At 41.9% G+C, this 21,458-nt stretch overlaps 1 protein-coding gene across 6 annotated transcripts in view; it reads right to left on the bottom strand.

Moving 5' to 3' along the window:
• Positions 1-21,458, bottom strand: part of RUNX1T1 (RUNX1 partner transcriptional co-repressor 1) — a 138,791-nt gene that overhangs the window by 54,155 nt on the left and 63,178 nt on the right. For 4 of the 6 annotated variants that reach the window (XM_074352946.1, XM_074352945.1, XM_074352947.1 and 1 more), the window contains 2 exons: positions 4,602-4,739; positions 2,315-2,556 (listed from right to left, as the gene is read on the bottom strand). In XM_074352946.1, coding sequence (XP_074209047.1) covers positions 2,315-2,556; positions 4,602-4,739 — 380 coding nt within the window. Of the gene's footprint in view, positions 1-2,314; positions 2,557-4,601; positions 4,740-6,528; positions 6,619-21,458 lie in introns of all 6 variants that reach the window. The other 2 variants (XM_074352944.1, XM_074352949.1) reach the window with 1 other exon arrangement.

Raw genomic sequence — 21,458 nt, forward strand, 5'->3', positions numbered from 1 at the left:
TAGACAACCAACCTATTGTAAGGTGTTGAGTCAACTAACCACTTTGGTACATTTTCCTTGGTCCCTAAGAATCACAACTGTAAACTTCAGTCTCAACTTCCTCAACCCTTCAATTATCTTCACATCTGACAAAATTGGGACATTCGTGACTTGACACCATTAGAATATTGTTCCACAGACTTTTTTATGCAAGTTCCTTTTCTTTTATGATGAAGTATGCAGGCACCAAGTTCTAAGTTTTTTACATCCCCAAACTCAAAACATCTTTCCATGAGCTATGAAAAAACACTAACTTCCTATATGCAGCAACAGAGATGAGAGAGTCCATTTTTTTTGCCTCTCATTTTTGTTTCTGTGGCTCACTTTCTCAAGCCACACCAGCTGTGTTTAAAGACATACCAGTCTGCCTTAAGTCCATCTAAATAACAGCATAATGTGAGTCATTATGAACCTGAGTTCAAATCGTAGGCCTGTCACTACCAGTTGGATGGCCTCATATATTTTTCTTTTGTAAACCTCAGTTTCCCCACATGCAAAATGTGTATAAATAAAATGACATGTGTAAAAGCTTGCAGTCAAATGCTCAAACAAAATTCATTCTCTCTTCATGCATCATTTGACAAATGTGCACTACCCACCTAAGATATGCAAAGCACTACTAACTTCTACCTTTCCCTAACTTATCTCCAGAAAGTCTTTAGATAAGTATCTTAAAATATTGCCCTCAAGTATCTGCCACTTAATATGTGGGGGAAAAAAAAAAGTCAACTTAAAGCAACTAAATTTTTTCTGCACTTGAAATTATAGAAACCATTATTAAAAAACATAAATTTATAAAGCAGTTTACAAAAAAAAAATTTTTTTTACTAGTAACAACATATTGGCCACTCATTTGATACAATTACTACTTTGGATTTCCTTTGTGGTTGGTTGATGTAACTTTGTATGAGTTGAAAACACTTTGCACAAAACTCAGGAATGAATAAAAAGGAAAAGATTAGAGACTGCCAGAAGTAACTGCAGCACACTGACACACTTCTGTCACAACCACTGCCCGTCCTGGACCGCACGAAGCGAGGCTGATGAACTGTGGGAAATGGGCAAGGCTTTTTGCTCTTCAAGTGTGGAGGCGAGGGAGGGAAGGGTTAAAAGTTGAACTGCAAAATCTGTCACACGTGAGATTCTGTGATTTGAAGTATATATACTGCACTAGACTCTCACCAGGAGAACTTCTTTTGTGAAACACAACTGATATGGCGTGGCCCATCCAAGTCCATTTAAAAAAAAAAAAAAAAAAGTTCTGTATCAGGAAAAAAGGAACTGCGTCCCATCATCTGAATTTCAGTTCCTCTGTAAGCCTGGATCATGAAAGGCCTGAATACATGACTCATAGCTTCTCTCTGACTCAGTGTGCTATGGGAAAATCACCTTCCTAAATGAAAATCCTCTGCTTATATAGAAAAATCATTGTACATGTAAAAGTGATTTAGACTGCAAAAAAAAAAAAGTTCTAATTTCCAGTGTGACAATGTACAGAATGTAGTATAATGTGCCAAAATCAACACTTCTATTCTCAAATTAATGATTTTAGTAATTCTACCTATAGAAGAAAACTGTTTCTTAAAAAAACAATGGTTACCAGGGATCGGGGGTGGGTGGAGAAACCAAGGTAATACTGTTTGATGGGTAACACTTCAGCCTGAGGTGATGAAAATGTCCTGGGACGAACAGTAATGATGGCTGCACAACAGTGCGGATATACTTAAGTGTTGCTGAACTGCATGCTCGTAAGAGGTTAAGATGGTAAATTTTATGTCATGTATATCTTACATTTTTTTAATGTTATTAGCCTTAAAAACGAAAACATAAAAGAATTATGTGTTCCTTCCTATAAATGACTGCTCATCTAGGCTGATAATAAAAGTCCCCCAAAGCAACTAAGCTACAATAAGCACCCAATTACATGAAGCAAATCATTAACATAACAAAAACATTCTGTCATTGTTGGAAGATGCTAGCCATGCCGGGAGGATATACTTATTAAATTTTATACACACTGATGGCCAAGATAACACAACAACAACAAGTTTATAACCATATCTTCATCAGTCAAACAGTAAAAGAAATCATGGTGGGGTCAACACCGAATGCAGAATTGAAACCCTTGCTACGACAGAACTGTCAGAGCTGCATGCAGTCTCCCATGTGCAGAAACTGCCAGGACAGAACAGCTGTGAGAAGGGAGGCTGCATCCTGACGCCCCCCCAACACGCCCTCCCCAGCCCCCGCAGAGGGCCGGTTTCCGGGTGCTTACCACCAGTCCCAGCACGAGGGTGCGGACCCTCTCTCCGATCTCTGGCGAGATGTCGTTGCCAAACTGCTGCAAGGTGGTGAGGAACCGCTTCAGCTTGCTGAGCTGCCGGGCGCCGCAGGCCGGGGGCAGCTGCTGGTTGGCCAGAGAAGACGAGGACGAAGACGAAGGCCCGTTGCTAAAGCCATTGGGCGGCGAGGGGGCACCATTCAAGGCTGTGGGCGAGTGGCTCGTGCCATTAGTTACTGTCCAGGGCGCAAAATCAGAAAGAAGAAATGAACTTACAGAGAACACCGCACCAGGAAATCCCAGCTAGTCTCCTTCGCTTCCAGTCTGGTGGGCTCTGTGACTTACACGCAGTTGGGTCTACCTGGTGAGATGCTTTAGACTTCACGGGATTCCCGAGGACTCCGATCCTCCCTAACTAAATGGGAGGGCTCCTCATGGGCGGATACTCTGCACAGAAGCTGGTGGCAAATGGGAGTAAGCCAGGCGCAGCCATGCCCCAGGCGCACACACGCCAGCCACCTGAACTGTTTCAAACCCAGAACAGACAGCGTTTGGGACGTCAGCCTTGTGTTGCGGGCTTACATCAGGACAACAGGACTATGCCTTTCCAAACTGCTCCCCTGGAGTAAGTGTACATTTGGTGGAGACTAAATTTATCGCTGGACATTTTTAATCATGGTTTGTACACACAACTGACAGCTGTGTTTATAGAAATGGGACTTTCAAGTTTTAACCTTACCACCCAATTAGAAGGCTATTTTCTCCCCCTCATATTTCTTAACCACTTTGTAAGGGAAAACACAAATTTTATATAAGAAGCCAAAACGGATATGGTAATTATCAAGGAGTTATTTCAAGAAATCAAAAGGGGAGATCTCACTCCAACTAATAGCACAGATTGGTGGTAATTTAGTAAATTCATCTGATAAAATTTTTAATGTTAAGGTGAGAATCCGTAAGAACTAAGCCAGAAAAAATTACGCACGTCTCACTAAAGAAAATGTTGACTGTATCATGTTAGATCTTTATCAAATAATCTAATCATTTTAATGTAAATTTGATACACTACCTCCAACAATATTCTGAAAATGTTTTAAGTACTGCATTATTTTTTAAAAGTTTCAAGATTGTAAAGTGGTCTCTTGTCCCAGATGAGCACCACAGCATCCTGCCAAGAAATGGCGTCTCCCTAGGACTTCTCACAGGAGGCATGTGCCTATCACTGCAGCTTTGGGTGACAACACACCAAATACAAGAAGACAGGGTTACAACTTGGCACGGTTGTGCACCATGCAGCTCCTCACACATTTCGAAAGGTCTTTTAAATGGCAGTGTAACACTGCATAACTAGCTTTCCATGCGTATTTTGCCTGTTGCTTATAACCCCATGGATCTATTTTTGCCTGTTAGTTACTTTTCATTCATACATAGATTCATGGCACGTGGTCTGTAAGCAGTGTTGTCTGCAACTGATAGCGTTTATTAGTTTCACAGGTCTTCGATTATACTTTAACCAGGACTTTCAGATTGATAAAAAGAAAAAAAAAAAATGAAACAAACAAGCAACCCAATGCTATCTGCTACCCTTACTGGAAAATACAGGAAAGAGAGGAAGTTAGTATTCTGTCAGAACCTTCCATCCTTTCCTCGGTTGACACAAAGAGCAATACACTCCATTGATTCAGAATTTAAGGCCTGAGACAAAGCTAGAATGGAATAAAGGTTTAAAAACGTCTGGCAGGTTTTAAGACAAGAATGATGCTCCTTACTTCAGAAAGTTTTCTGTATGCAACTGTTGCATAGAACGATCCCCCCCTTTTACCTTAAGGATGTTAGACTTTAACATTATTTGTAAATAATGGAAGAAAATGGGATTGAGATCAGAAGTCACCTGGAGATAATTAGAGCATGTTAACATGTTCCAAGCAAAAATGAACAAACTAAAGCAAGGAGAAGTTAGAGTGGTAATGACTGAAGTTGCGGACCAAGTGCAGTGTTCACATGCCGAAGTCACAACAGAGCACAACTCTGAAACAATAATGAACAGGCAGGCAAACACCGAGTCATATAAATTATACTTAAGATGTGATACGTCTGCCCCAATACCTCTTCAGTGGCAAACAAATCATTTTGGTGGGGGGGCTGGAAGGGGCGACGTCCTTCGTTTCTGACTAATACAGTCATGCTGGATCTTACTCTTCTTTCATTTTTATTTGAAGGAATAAAACTTTTTAACTTGACCTTTAAAATGGAAACAGGAAATGCAGAAATGTCAACTCACATGTTGTTGGTGTAAATGAACTGGTTCTGGGAGCTCCTTGAGTCGTCGGGGGAGGTGGCATCGTGGGAGGAGTCAGCCTGGACGGGGTCTTCACATCCACAGGTGAGTCTGGCATCGTGGAGTGCTTCTCAGTCCGATCTGGAGGACGCCACCATGATCAACATTATTTCACTCCTTAAGCACCTCAGATGTTTTTTTTTTTAAGCACATCAGTTTTATAAATGGGGTTCATCTCTTTTACAAGCCAGGCAACAGAAGAAATCCAACATCTTCTATCAGTAAAACAGGCTTATCTACTGATGCTTAAATCAGGACTTTATCATCCAAACCTCACTTAAGAAGGTGCAGCACAGATGGCAGGACCTCATTTCTAACAGGTTAATTTTACATCCTATTGTTATTTCTGGCTTGGGCAGATGCTACCGTGGTGGTGTTATATGCAACAGCACAACTTCCCTTGAAGCTGAAGCCAACATTAGCAAAAGGCAAAAAATAGATGAGGAAGTGGAGGGGGGGATGAACCCCTCAGAAAGCTCAGAAATAACACAATCTGAAGCTCTGTTATGCAGGTGGGATGGTGGTAGGAGCCGGTGTTTTGCAATGACTGTTTGTAACACCTGCCATCCCCTTTCCATGCTGAGTTTTCCAGCCTAACAGACGAAACAGGCTATGTCTCCTGGATATACCTCTTACTTCCCTTTTTTTCTGACCTGTTTGAAAAATCACCACTACATAAATGCCAAATGTCACACAATGAAGTGAAGTTATTATTTACTTAGAATCTGTGAGTTTATGAGCCATCACTTTTGAAAATATGACACCAAGACTTCAATTAATGGCAAAGAATGGAGAAGCAGGTGGGCAGAGTACAGCTCGAGTGGTAGAGCGCATGCTTAGCACGCACGAGGTCCTGGGTTCAATCGCCAGTACCTCCTCTAAAGATAAATAAATAAATCCAATTACCCCCCCCCCTTAAAAAAAAGTGGAGAAGTACTCAAAATGAGAACTAAAAGGAACTCAAGACCCTCCTAATATTTTTTCATGACTGTGTGACAGTTTGAGAAAAACTTCCTGATTACCCAATAATGAACATTTGCACTTCAGGACTGTTATAGACTAAGTATATTTTTCCCTTGGAACTTTCAGCTTTTCTTTTCTCAGTCTAATCTACTCAAAGAAACAGACTGCCAGTAAAAAAAAAAAAAAAGAAAAAAAAGAAAAGAAAGCTTTTTACTTTCTTTAGATCTAAATTTCTACAAACGTGTACACATATACACAAGCACACCCCAAAAATGTTTTTGAGGCACCTCTTGCAGCCTTAGGCAAAGGTATCTCTCATTTGGACTTTTTGAAAAGTAAAGAAACAGAGACTAGTAATAAAGGATCGATCTTTTAAAATATTATGAACACCACAGTGAAAAAAAAAAAAAACCCTCAAAATTACTCAAGTCACTTATTAAAAGAAAATGAAAAGCCCAAATTATTACTATGACCATTCTAAATCTACCTCACCTTTATTTAAAGCAATTTTATAAGACTTGGGTTGCAACCAAACACAACAACTGAAAGTCAAAATAACGTTGGTATCTTATTAGGGAAGATACAGGAAGAGACTGAAAGTAACCATCATTCCGTAAGAACATTCTGAATGATGATCGCGTTAACAGCATCAGGGCGGCGTCAGTCTGCTGCTGGCCCAGGAGCAGGGACGGGCCCCACAGTAAGAGTTCCGAGTGAGGTGATGGTAAGACACACAGGAAGAGCATCTCTGCCTATAACTTACTATTAAAAATCTGTCTTCGTATTGCTATCCCAGAGCATTTAACAACCGGTTATCAGTAAATCACTTATTCTAGAAAAATACAGAAGTTAGGCAGGTTTAAAACGACTTCTTCAAGAGGTTAAATTCGGTGCATGGTCTACTCACCTCGCCCCACCTCAGCCACAAGGGGAATAAATAGCTTTCCGCTTGTGTTGCAGCTCAGGGAAGAGGTAAGGGCAGCGAATCCGAGTCTCCCTAAATAAAGGCAAATATTTCTGTCATGCCAAGGAAGGAGGGCTAGAGGGGGCCCTGCCAGAGTCGACTGGGAGATAACAGTGGGAAACTGCTGGTCCATCTGGTTTTCATTCTGCTGACACTCAGGCTGAACTGTTAGAGAAGGCAGTCCAGACACACAGATCCCAAGCACGTGGTTGCCCGGGGGGAGGGGGGGGCTGGCCAAAAATAAATAAATAAAGCAATAAGGGAAAGATCAGAAAGAGGGAAAAGCTCAAAGCAGGGAGCAAAGGGGTCTGAAGAGGCAGACAGTTAGCCTGGACACCTTCACCTACCCCTAAAAGCGGGGCCTTGGAGGCCAGAGGCTCCACCCCACTCACCTTGATGTATTTTGGGGGTAATACCTAAGCTTGAAAATCTATCTTAAATCCACTTTACTCTTTTTAAAATAGCCCACAGAGAAAAAAAAAGAGAGAATAAGAAACTATAAAGGTGACAATGGGTTTCCTCTTCCAGTTCTTTTAAGGTAAGCTTTGTATTTCGATCTCCTTCTGTCCAGTTTTAGAAAGATTTTTGATATATTCATAAATTTTATCTGAATACATTTTGAATACCTGTCATAGTCCACATAGGTAACGTGATTCCTATCCAGAATTTAATAACAACAACAATCATTATAAAAGGGAGATGAAATATCATCAGTATTTTAGAAGCAATAACCATTGAGTCAACGAACAGCAAAACACCACTACTTCCAACAGGAATACACACATTCTAACTGGAATATATATACATATGATTTTGACCTTAGCCAAATTTCTGCGATAGTTAGCTTCGCTCTGATCAAATGGAGTTCCAACCCAGAGGTCTTACAAACTTGGACAAAGTGGGACCATATGTGATTCATTCTGTGCTGTTCAGTGCAATCAATCCAGGATTGAGATAGACGGTGAAATAACCAGCCAGGCCTAAGCCATACACACAAAAACCTTCTGGGGTAGAGATTTACGATAAATTCAGAAAACGTGTTTCAAGTATGCTGAGTTCTGCTGCATTTGTTTTGTATTATTTAAAAAAAAAAACACACATATTTTGAAATATATATTCTTGAAACTTTTACAGCAAACAGCAAACGAGCTATGATTTAACCATAGAAGCATTTCACTCCATTTCAAATTAGAAGATGGAGTAAAACCAACATTAAGTTATAATATTTCTTATGTAATTTTTTTAAGTTCATGAAAATTACACTAGTCTTTATGTAATTTCTATTTTTAGTTGCTGTAGGGAAATGCTGACATTTATTGAAAGACTGACACAAAATGGTAAAAGAAAAAAGAAAACTCACCTCTGGCAGATCAGTAAGATATGTATAATTAAAAGAACTGACATTATTTCTACCAAAATGATTCACCAACACTTCTCAACGAGATCTTCGCTATGTGGTAACTTTTCAACTCACATGGCAAATATCCAACACATGTGTGCCAAAGATGGCTGATGTGTGGGAGAAAATGCGGCAGATATAAATACACCACCGATACCATTCCAATATCCAATTCAATGGCAGGGCCTTCTAGAAGTATGGTATGTTTTCCATTTCCTTTTCTTTCTTTCTTTCTTTTATTTTTAACGTGCAAAGAAAAGATACGGCATAATCTGCCATGGAACTTATTTTTACTTTCAGTTAGTTCAAACAGTTCCAGCTGTGTTTTTAAAGAATAAAGAACAAGCACTCGACATTTTCCCTGTTTACCTTCTGGAGATGACTGGTGTAAAAAGACAAGAGTTCGGTACTGGCATAACGAACGATACAACATTTTCTATCAGAGTTCATCATGTCAATTTTAATAGAAGAAACATCTTTGCGTCCGAGGTTACGGATTGAGGAACTTCTTGGTCAGTTAGTAGTCAGTCCAGAGTTAGTCTTATTTGAATAAGTTGTTGGTTAAGGAAGCAAGAAGGTAGGCACGAAAAGAGGACTAAGTCCAAGTGGAACCAATGTCCTGTTAGTGGAAAGGCAGCCAGGAAGGAACAAAACTGGGTACAGAATCTGACCTTCAGTTCTCTGGAAAACATGGTTCTGACAGCAGAGTCATTTAGTGCCTCCAGTGTCGTTAGCCATCCAGCCTCCACAAGGCCACCACCTCATCTCCCCGATAAACACCTCTGGAGGGGTTCATTCCCGCTCAGAACCCATCAACAATGCCTGAGAATAAAAGTCAGATGCTAACATGTTAAGCAGGATGTAGCGAGACAGTGGGAGGGATATTTAGCACATAACAGAACTCTCAAGTTAAGACAGACTTGGTTGCAAATGTAGACTCCCAACTGTTGGCAATGAGCAGTCAGGCAAGTTGGTTCTCCTGAGCCTCAGACCCTCATAGAAACGGGGATACAGCTGTCTCCCTCATCAGGACCCGGGCACAGTGCCTGTCCTATGAGGTCCAGCACGTGTGAGCTCCATTCTCTTCAGCCTTCCTCTCCGTGATCCGTTCATGGCTTTATTTCCAATGTCTTTCCCCCAAGTCTATGTTCTATCCATACAGGGCACCTTGGTGTTACTCCTTGGCTTTTTTGCTTTTCTTTTTCATGTTGCTCTTTCCTTTATCTCAAAGAACCTGTCCCATCATGTCCATTACTCACTGCCCTTTACAGACCCCACACACTCCTATGGCTCTCCCCAGCTGCCCAGGTGCCAACCACATCAGGCTCCCCCCACCCCCCTTTCAGCATTTACCACAGCCCATCTGTACAACAGTTGTATACGTGTACGTGTGTCACACACCCCAACACCCCAATCAGTAAAAACAGTAAGCAACTTGACAGCAATTTTTAAAAATGCATCCTGATGAAGGTATTTAAAAAATAAACATAATCAAGGTTGTAAGAAGGATGATTACACTCCTGACTTTTTACAAACCCACTTCCCGGATTACAGCTAATCCAAGGATATCACCAACCCTAATTTCATGGCCAAAGACACACACAGAACGATCGACAGCATATAAATATATGACAAGAGACCGGAATGCAGGTAATATGGGAAGATACTGGAAACCCCACCATCAATTCAACTCTGCAGCCAACTTTTGTGCGTTTCAGGCTAGGGTAAGAATGACCTGCTACCTCATGTCTGATCACAGCTGTTTTATGAAGATGATTATTTCTGAAACACAAACCTGACCTGATCTATTCCCTGATTTAAAACCTTTGGGAGTGTCTCACTGACCACAGGATAAAATACAAATAAATGGCGAGCTCTTGACCGTACCTCAAGCCGCAGACCCTGCAGGGCCCCTACTCACAGCCCTTCCCCTGCCTTCCCCGCTGGGGAGCCCCGACTTTCCTCAGGTGCACGGTTCTCGGGGGCAGATCCTTCTTGTTTCACATGAATGAGGTTACCACTTTCCTTTTTCCAGCAACAGGTTTCAGAAGCATGTTGTGCTCCAATTCTGGACAGTGGGTCATGAAGGGAGGGCTATGGAAGAAGGTTCTAGGAAAGACTTCCTCACTCTCTAAACAGAAACCCAAGGAGACAACAGCCCCTCTTCTTCTGAAAGGCACTGTTGTATCTGTGATTCCTTCACCTCTTTGGAGTCTAAGTGTCTTGGAACACATGACCTCAAGGATCTTTTGCAAACTCTAATATGCCTGGTTTCTTTCTACAGATATGGCTTAAGATCATCTCAAACACAGGAGACTATCCAGAGAAAACAGATCTGCAATAAAGTGACCACAAATAAAATTATTTTGGAATTGGTGATTATAACCAGACTTCCTCTGTTTTAAAAATTTCTTTGTACATAAGAATACATCTGCACAGAAATTTTCTCCCCATAAACATTAAAAGTAACATCTATCTCTTGTTTTCAAATGCATTTTGAATCATTAGTAAATCTCCATCAATGATTTGGTTATAAAATAACCTTACCAATGTCCAACTGTCCCTATTTAGTTACCAACAAAACACTCACTGTCACAGCCAAGGTTCCTGAAAGGGTAATCTACACTCACCTTCCTATTTCCCATTCCACTTACGTGTACTTGGAGTGGACACCTACAAGACTGTCTGCCTAACAGCTACAGAAACAACAAAAAGATCATGGTTTCCAGGGGTTTGAGGAGAGGGAGGGAGGGAGGAATGAATAGATGGAGCACAAGGGATTTTTAGGGCAATGAAATCATTCTGTATAATGCCATGGTGGTGGCTACATGTCATTACGCATTTGTCAAAACCCCATAGAAGGTATAACATCAAGAGTGAACCCTCATGTAAACTGTGGACTTTGGTTGATAATAATGTGTCCATGTTGGTTCATCGATTGTACCAAATGTGCCACACTGATGAGGGATGTTGGGGGTAGGGCAGTATATGTGTGTGGGTGGGGAGGGCTCTGTGCGAACTCTGTGTTTTCTGCTCAATTCTGCTGTGAACCTGAAACTGCTCTTAAAAAAACAAAACAAAAACAAACAAACAAAAAAGACTGTCTGCCTAGAAAGCTTCCCTCCACATACCAGGACCTCCACGCCCTCTACTCTCATAACTTCCTTGGGAGCCGCCGTGTTCTCTCATGCTCTCATCCCCAAGATCCCAGCAGCTGGCCGAGGCACAGCACTTGGTCCAATGTGGGCAATCTCAGCCACTCCCCCCAAGGTTTTTAATCTTCAGAATCAAAGAAAGGAAAAACGACCCCAATACAGAGGTGAACATCTGCCCTCCAAGTCTAGACAGCAGGACTGCGGTGAGAAGAAGGCAAGTAACAGGCAGAAAGAAACAAAGAAGTGGCAAGAGATTCTCCTGAAAAGGATCTGAAAGTTCCTCGTTCTACTGGACCCTCTCAAATTCTTACAGTTTGGATCTTCAAACATCCTAGTTACTCAGCCCCTTTTTGGCCTAAAACCTAATTCGAGTTGACTTTTCAGCTGAGACTGAAGACTCCTGACTAAAATGACCCTGGCTTGCAGCATCAGTGTATCTCCCTAACTCCCACGGACACTCTTCTCCATTGTCTCTTTATGGCGAATCCAAGAAACATTTGTACCCTTGATCTGGCGTCTTTGCAGCATCTTCACCACTTCTTCCTCCTTGACACCTCGTCCCCAGGATTCCAGGCGTCTGACATCCCCTGATTTTTCCCGGGCCTTCCTGGTGCTCCTTCTCAGTCTCTTTTCAAGGCTCACCTTCCTCCCGCTCTGTGATAACTACTGCTATTTCCGCTCTGATGTTTCTCTTCAAACCTTCACTCTACACCTCCTCCTCAGACTTTATTTGTGCGGTGACAGTCACGTCAGGGCCATTATGCGGATGGCTCCAGTCGATAACTCTAACCCTAAAATCCCTTCCAAGTTCTAAAGCCGATTATCCAGGGTGCTACTCATTTCAACAGCCCGAATTCAAGCCCTCATCACCCACCATCGTGGGGCCCACTGACGTCCTTCAGAGTCCAACGGCCCCCATTTCTGGGCTCTCAGATGTCTGTCTGCGATCCCTCAACAAAGAAAGCACACTCTTCACTAGGGGTGCTTGCTCTAACAAACTAATAGCCCTAGGGAATGCCAACCTCACCAGCGCTCAGGCTGCCCACCTTATCAGTCACAAACCCCGCTGCCTTTCATGGACCCCAAACCTCTTACCTCACCTACCACCAATCAGAGACTTTGTGCACAAGCCGATCAGGCACCTTGTGACCCGACCTTATAAAACACCCCAGCAATCGGCCCTCGGGGCTCACGCAGACATCTCTCTTCTGTGCAGCCCGCTGTTGTCTACGGCAGCATACCCCTAACAAACTCCTAGTCTCATCCTTCATCTCCGGTAAATTCTCTCACCAACCCACATCAGCAGCTCACTGGCCCATCACCAACCAGCCGCCGTTGTGTCTACAACAATCATCTCTCACCTGCCTCACCAGCAACCCACTGAACAGACTCCCTGACCTGACAGTTCACCTCTGGTCCATTCTCCAAATCACATCCAAGGACCTTTTATAATGTTAAGCATCAAGTCCATGAGCCTCAGTAGGGCACAGAAAGACCTCTGTGACTCACCTGGCTCCCATCCACACCCCACCTCTGAACTCTTTACTGAGTGACTGGCTCTCCAAATGCCCCTGGGTCACTCAGGCTTCCACTGCGCTGCATCCTTTTCCTAGAATATTCTTCACCCCACCATGGCCTGGCTAAGTCCATCCTTCCCTTAAAACTCCATTCGAGTGAAATGTCAGCCAGGAACACGTGCTCACAACCCTGCCTGGCCCGGCTGTCCCAGACCACCCCACATTTCCCTATTATGCTCTCTAGATCCATCTTATGGCTCTGATCACACTGTATTTAGAACCAAGGTCAGTCTCTCTCACTAGATCATACCTTACTTAGGGCAATGATGACATGTTATTTATTTTTATATCCCCAGCAGTTTGCTCAGTGCCTGACATATAGAAGACGCTCAATAAATTTAATACAAACTTAATATTCTAAGTGAATACACAATGCTATAAGGTCACACTGTAGGCAGATATAGGGTGCAGGGTCCTGGGAGGAAAAGAACCGGATGTGCCTTTTGACATACGAGAAGCCATTTCTGGCCTAAGCCATGTTGTGATCTAAGCCTGGCCACCATGCTTGCCCTTGAACAGGTCTCAGTAATTACTGATCTTAAGGGAACAAAGGAATGCAGAAACAGAGGAAAGGCAGTCAAGAAGCAATAGCTCAGTGATAAAAAAGTACCCTCATCCCTCCTCCTCGGGGGATATGCGTCCCACTCTGATGAGCATCCTGGAGCTGGTGGAGGATGGTGACCAAGTGCAAAGTCCCCAGAACCTACGGAAAGATGATGCTGACCCTCTCTGACCCTCCCGACTTCAATCAACTAAGGCTCTGACTCTGTCAGCGCTGCCCCAGTCTCTGCTGAATTCTCCTCTGCTCGAGCCCCTCTGAGAACAGGCGTGCATCCTTAGCTTACAAACTTCTCCACTGCTGCTCCTGCGGAGCCACTGCCTTAGGAAAGGTCCCTGGCAGTCTCCCGACTTGCTGCCAGTAATAAGCCCTCCCTTCTCCGGGTCTCTGGCTTAGCTGTGTCTTTTGGCTCATCACCCACCAAGAGGTGAACCCAGCCTTCAGGTAACAATAAGGCATTGCCTATGGTCACAACTTTGAGACTCTAGAACTGTCAAGCGACGTGACGGATTTAACTCAAGATAGAATCATCTACATCTTTTTTCCATCCTAAAAGAATTTCTACATTCTGAAAACATTAAATTACTGAAGATAAATCTTAAAAAAAAAAAAAAAACTAGTGGATTGCTGAATTCACCAGTTTTAAAATGTCTTTCAGTAATCACCACATATTTCCCAAACCCTTTTATATTAGAAAAGACTTTGTAAGGCATTTTATACACATATGACCTATATACAGCCTATCAGGGTGGTCACACGTCATGCACATGTGCATTCAAAACAAAAGAAAAACATACTATGAACCCAAAATAATTTTTTTCCACATTCTACAAGTTTTTTCTGTTGCTTGTCTATGGATGGTGGTATAGAGATTCTTTTAAGTTTTTTTCATTTAAGTGTTCTGCAATGAGCATGTTTTATCTTTACAAGCAAAATTAAAAGAAAAGAAAAGAAAAAAACCTTAGGATAAGCCACCTAAAGGCAGGCACCAGGCCCTGTACCAGATGCCCTGCGTCCCCAACCACATTTTAAGTCTCATTATGAAAAGGTACAAATTTGACTACCTTATGAGAAGGAACTGAGAACCAGGGGTGCTGGATTATTTGTCTGAGGTTACAAGCTAGAACTTACCCTAAGACTTTTCAGAGTTTGTTATCATCTAAAACAAATGTTATTTTACTTTATTTGTGTTACTTTTTTTCTAAATTTTTTTTTAATTGAAGTACAGTTGATTTAAAATGTGGTATTAGTTTCTGGTGTACAGCATAGTGACTCAGCTATATATATACGTTTGTGTGTGTGTGTGTGTGTGTATTCTTATTCATATTCTTTTTCACTATAGGTTACTACAAGCCACTGAATATAGTTCCCTGTGCTATATAGTAGGACCTTGTTGTTTATCTATTCTGTACATAGTAGTAGTTGCATCTGCCAATCCCAATTTTTTTTTTTTAGTGGAGGTACTGGGGATTGAACCCAGGACCTTGTGCATGCTAAGCACACGCTCTACCATTGAGCTATTACCCTCCCCACACAAATCTTATTTTATACATGATCTGGAAAACTGAAAAAGACACATTCAGTATAAATATTAAGTTAGGAGTTAGCATTCAACTAGAATTCATCTTCCAACACCACTGTACCATTAAATTTTAATTAATTTAAATGTTAATGTGACCATTTAAATTTTAATTAATTAAAATTAAATAAAATTTAAAATTTAGTTCCTCAGTCCCACTAGCCCCATCCAAGTGCCCGACAGCCATGGTGACACGGCTGCACAGCTGCGGCTGATGGCCGCCAGGCTGAAAGCCCATGGAGGGACAATGCAGCTTGAAAGTGTGGGGACCGGGGGGAAGGAGTGCCTTTGGCCTCACCCACAGGTTGAGCTTCTACATATGACGGTTAATAACCTTTGATGGTTAAGAGGTAGGAAAAACAAAAGTTTGAAACCCAGTGGCTAAGACAAGTGAGTTCTGAGGAAGCGGGAGAAGAAGTCATGCTCGGTCCAGGTAACGGGTAAGCCCTGGGTACCCAGACTAATGGGAACGAGGCCGAGGGCTCAGTCCCAGAAAGAGCCCGTCAGCAGCTGGTCGGGGAACAGGGACGCCAGCCTGAAGCACCGCCTCAGCCCTTTAAGGAGCGTGAACTTGAGTTAAGATGGAAGACGGGCAAAAGAATGAGGTAAATCCCTACTAACCTGTCACGATTTCTAGAAACAAAACTTCAAAACTGCCTGGGTCATCTCTGTATGGGGACAATGAATCGCCCTTCCCTTCCTCGGTAGCACTTAAGTAGCGAGTACTGGACACCTGTCTCTTGTTTTTGAATGCTTCCCCAACCAGTGTCAGCTTGGTGAGCACAGAGATTTCCACCTGTTTTGTTACCTCCAGCTTCCACAACATTTAGAAGAGCGCCTGAAATGCAGACACTGGATAAAGAGGTGCTGAATGAATGGGGAGAGTAATCAAGGAAGAAAGCATAGCTCATTTCTGACAAAACAACCAGAGACAAACTAGTACCTCCCAGGTTACCTGCGCGGGGGCAAAGCATGACAGGGTTCATGCTGAGAGCACACGCGCACTTAAACAGGGTGAAAACCAGAAACAGTTTAACCAACCGCTCATTTTTCGACAAAGATGACCTGCAAACCACCAAGAGAAAGTACTATAAACATTAACAAGTACCCAAATGATGGTTCTCACTAGAAAAAATAAATTATTAATTTCAAAAAGGGTGGAAAGGGATGCTGGTCATGTGAATGCTGGTAGACTCCAGGCATCACTTGTAGCATAAGCTCCCTAGAAATGTCCTCTGTCTCACAGAAATGTCATCCCTCCCACATGTGTTATCACCTTTACTCCAGTGATTCTGCTTCTGAGTCTGATAACTGCTCCCTGTTGGGGAGGGTATGGCTCAAAGTGGTAGAGCACATGCTTAGCACACACGAGGTCCTGGGTTCAATCCCCAGTACCTCCTCTAAAAAAAATGTAAATAAGTGAGTAAACTTAATTACCTCTCCTCTCCCCCCAAAAAAACCTAAAAATAATAATAATAATAATAATAATAACCACTTCCTGGAGGTCTAACTACTGCAGCCTGAGGTCTAACTACTGCACTTTTAACCAGGATAGTTACATATTAATCTATTTTTAAGTTTCCTTTGGAAAAAAAAGGGACCTCTTGTTTAAGCATGACAAGCTGGAAACCCCTGGCACAGGCAACCAGCCAAAACATTTGCTGAATGACTGTGATAGAAATACTCAGGACCCTGACTGGAGCCTCGTCCCTGCGGCTGTGAGAACCCCAGCCCCCCTGAGTGGTGAACTTCACCTCCTGGGGCTTCAAGACCGGGACCAGGACTCACAGTTGAAGGGCAACTACCTCAAAAAATGTTTGCAGACATGTTTCTGCTCACTCTGAAAAATGAAGTGGTCTCCTGTGCCCAACTGTAACCTGACTTGCATGGTGTATAAAATTCTTTTGTTACTTTGGAATTTTTTTGAAATACAGAGAGATTACATCAGCATTATATCTGCCAATCATAGACGACACATGTATCATGTTGAAAAAAAAAATGCTAAGGAAAAACCGCATCACCTGAATACACAGAAAAGTAACCCCAGCTTGTGCGAAGGGCAGAGAAAGGCACTGGCATCACCAAAAGCCCTTAAACTGAATGAAAGCGTCTATGCAACATGCTACTGCCGAACTGCAGACTATTCCAGAAGGTGAAGCCCCATCAGGTAGCGAGCCAAACCTTCGACAATCATCAAGTACACAAAATTTTGACTCTATCAAGATTTATCTTATTTGCCAACGACCAAGAAGGTACAGAGCCAGCTCCGAGAGCTGCCGCAGAAAAATGGTAGCACACACAGGGCGTGGTCAGTGATGGTTATCCAGACGAGAGTCAGCGAATCTAGGCAGAAAGCTGTCAGGTGCGCGGAGTACGCACCTGTAACTAAATCCCAGACAAGCAAACAGCAGCGGCTCAAATGAGTATCTGTTGAATTCAATTGAATGGACTCTTACAAAGCAACCAGTACTGCTAGGGCAGACTTCACAATGTAGACACTGGAAAAGCACTGAGGGTTTGTAGGCAGCTGAACAATATGCTCATTTCTGTATTATAGGTACAGAGAGAGAGCAGAAAATAAAAAGGGGGAGAAAGACAAGAGGGATGAATAGCAGCAGCCTAGGCAAGAAACGATGCAGCATCCAGCGTGGAAGTGGTCCTAAGGATGGAGAACAGGAGAGGGTCGAGAGACATTTTAAAAGTCTATGCCAGGTTGGGGGGTGGGTATAGCTCAAGAGGTAGAGCACATGCTTAGCATGCATGAGGTCCTGGGTTCAATCCTCAGTACCTCCATTAAAATAATAATAATTAAATAAACATAAACCTAATTACCACCCCCAAAAAAACTAAAAACAACCTCACCCCCAAAAGGTGTTTGGGGAAAAAAAAAATCTATATCAAATGCACAGAGCATAGTAACAAAATAAGATAAACCTTGAGTAAGGAGGAATCCACATGGCAACATCAAAAAGCAAAGTCATTTGGGGTGAGTTCAGTGATGTCTTGGTGACTTACAGCACTCCCAGCAACACTCTGCTCATATATATATAACACCCTGAACACCTTCCTCTCCCACATGTGCCAAAATCAATTTACTCTCCCTCCTAAATGTGCTCCCCCATCTCCGTCACCTCCATCCCCACCCCCTCACGCCCTACCATTGCTCACTTGGACTTTTTCAGGAGCTGATCTTCACAACTTCTCACCCCCCACCCCCTGCAACCCGTTTACCATACAACAGATGGAATAATCTTGTCAGACACCAAAGTTCTCATCTGTACAACTGCGTTTGCTCAGAACCATCTGTGCCATCTACAGAGAACCAGGTACTGCTCCACAGCAGGGAGAAGGCCAGTCAGAGCAAAGGAACATCCCACCCTTTACAGTCTACGGGTCAGATCAAGTTACCACTCTGAAGAGTTTCTTAGTGGTTAACCGTCACTCTCAGGATAAAGCCCAAAACCCTCTAAGGGACCTGGAACCCAGACGGACTTAGTCTCTCTGCCTACCTCTCCTGTCTTATCTCTGGTCTCACTGGTTTAATCCGTTTCAAGTTCCACCCCACCTCAGGGCCTTTCAGCATAGAAAACCCACCTCAGCTCAGCTTTACCTTCAAAGGTGTTGCTGGCCCCTCCCCCACCCCCGGGTACCATCTAACTGCTCCTTGCAGGGCTTATGGTCATTTTAAATAATTACACAATTACTTGTGTGTCTAAGATTCCCTACCGACAGGAAGACGCTCCACAACGGCAGGGAGCACAGGATTCGGTAACGTGCATGAACTCGGTCCCAGAATTCATCACACTGCCGGGAACCCAGCACAAGTAAACGGTGGATGAAGGGATTTTCTATTTAAAAATACAGATTTGGAGGTACAAGTGGAGCAAAGCGACCGGATTCCTTATTCCCCTTAAAAGGGATTTCAAAATCTCTTCAACGACAGAAATAATAAAATAATGGTGATGATAATGGAACTTATCTCTCATATTTACACTTAACTTCCTCTGCACCGTGGCTCCACCAACACCGTTCCACCCAAACCACTCCAGCAAAGGAGACTCTTCTGCAGTTAATCCAAAAGCGAACGTCCACTCCTTATCTTACTTGAGCCCTCAGCGCTTTCTGATGCATCCATCCACTGCTTCTTTCTTTCCTCCTGTAGAATCATTCTTCTACTCACTGCTAGGAGTTCCACTGAATTCTCTGGGGCCCTGGCCCCTCCTGAGCACCAGGGCCTCACCTTCTCTCCTCAGGAACTGGCTCCAACCCTTCTGCTCTCCGAGGCAGGCCTGCCAGGTCCTCCAGAGAAAGACCCTCTCCTGGGAACCAGATGAGTTATCTAACTACTTGCTTGCTTAACTCTAACCCAGACGGCCCATCAACAGCTGTATTTAAGACCAAATCTAACATCTTCCTTAGGAGATCTGTGCCCCCTCCTGCATTTCAGTCTCTGGGACAGCATCACTGTCTACCCAACGGACCAGTCCTGAGAGGCCACAGTCATCCAAGACTCCTCCCTCTGCAGCACCCTCCTTCCCGGGCTAGTCCATTCCCCGCGTCCAGTCCACCCCCTTCCCGATGCCTTCAGGACCCACCCTCAGTTAACCTCTCACCCCTGCAAGATCCAGAACCCACAGCGCCTGTGAATGGTTTTCTCTACCTCTAGTCCCGCTCTGCTCAAATCTTCTCTTCTTTGCTTCCAGAGCAGTATTTCTAAAATATGAATCTGAAAAAAAATCTTCTCATAATCCTTCCATAATATATATCTACTTAAAATCCTTCTACAATTATAAAAATTGGTCAGGGACAAGAAAGATTCTTAACTCTGCAGTTCCAACCTGCAAACATGGATCTTGCACATAGCAGATCCTTAAATAGCTTGTTGTACTAAACTAGTTTTTGAAAAATTAAATTATCAAGACATCCATACTACTCCCATTTGGTATATACTGTAATCACTAGATATGAAGCAATCCCAACTAAAATAGCAATGAAACTTTTTCCAGAATTTTACAAATGTTCTAAAAGTCAAGTTAAAATAAAAATGAAAATAGCTAGAAAAACTCTGAAAATGAAGTAAAATGAGGAAATTTAGCTAATATTTGTTAAAATGCAGCATAAAGCAATAATTTGAACAATGTGCTACCAGTACAGAAATACCCAACACAGCAAAATAAAAATTTAAAAAGAAACAAAATAAAAAATAAAAACTTAGAAGTTAATGTACATCAAAGAATTCAGTATATGATTAAAATTACTTCTAATATTGGTGAGAAAAAGAGAAGGCAATTCAATAAAATTTCTTTGGAACTACTAGACAACAATTTGGAAAAAAAGTAAACCTCTGTCTCATATACAAAGTCATTCATTTCTCTATGAATAAAAACTTGAATATATAAAAAAAAATACTAAACATATAGGTACATTCTTGTTTATTTTAGGATTGGGAAAGAGAGTCTAACTTTGATAAGAAAGACAGAAACAATAATGACAGTTATTAGTAAATTTGAATACAGTAAAAAAAAGAAATCAAAGTAAAAGGCACCCAGGTAACAGATATTTGTTATGTTACAATGGATTGATATCCTTAATACATAAAGAGCTGCATCAAATCAATAATTAGAAGTCAAAAAGCCCAACAAAAAAAAGGTTATAAAAGAAGAGTAGAAATAGGAAATGCACAAAAGAAATATGAATGATCTATATCCCTATGGAGAAAAAGTTTCAACCTCATTAGTAATTTTTATTATTATTATTAACATAACATACATTTTTTCACCTAACAGACTGATAGATTTTTTAAATGGTAATATATTAATTATTATTATTAATATGACATTAATTACAAACTAGAACTTTAACTATTACATTTTCGTAAAACTATACAAATTTTCTTGTAGGACAATTAGGTAATATGTATCAATTGCCTCTAAATTAGACATGTCCTTTAACGTATCAATTCCACTCTTTGGAAATTATACTAAACAAATAATAGCAACTGTACAAAGATGTTTATAACGAGGAAGACTGGAAATAACCGAATTGTCCAGCAGTGGGCATTTGGCAATTCTGTTCTAATAGAGCCACACAGTGGAATGTGACGATGTGTATATTTACATGGAAAGATCTTACAATATACCAAGTGGGAGAAATGGTTACAAAGCTATATGCTGTTTAAACAAACAAACAATTTTAACTATTTTAAGACAGTTATAGATGGATGGATGTGTCTGTATTTGTGGGTACAGGTAAAATCCAGAAGGATGTGTGTATAAATGATCTGTATCAGAATATTTAGAGTGGCTCTCTCTTAAATCAGTGGTTCACAATGAGGTAGATTTCAAATATATTGTCAGTCATGTCATGAGAAGCCTTTTTTTTTTCTTTCAGTTTTTTGCTTATTTTAACTGTATTTAAACAATTCTAAGACCCCTCTATAACATCTCTTTAACTGGGATGAGCACTATAAAACCTTGGAATGGAAGCATCACGCCATGCTCCATGGCAGCACCTTTTTTGGGAGATTTGTAAAAGAACCACCGGCCTTAACATCAATTTAGATGAAATACAGCAAGCCTAGATTTTTCTAGGACTGAAACTATCT

The sequence above is a fragment of the Camelus bactrianus genome, chromosome 25 (assembly GCF_048773025.1).
Source record: "Camelus bactrianus isolate YW-2024 breed Bactrian camel chromosome 25, ASM4877302v1, whole genome shotgun sequence".
Classification (NCBI taxonomy): domain Eukaryota; kingdom Metazoa; phylum Chordata; class Mammalia; order Artiodactyla; family Camelidae; genus Camelus; species Camelus bactrianus.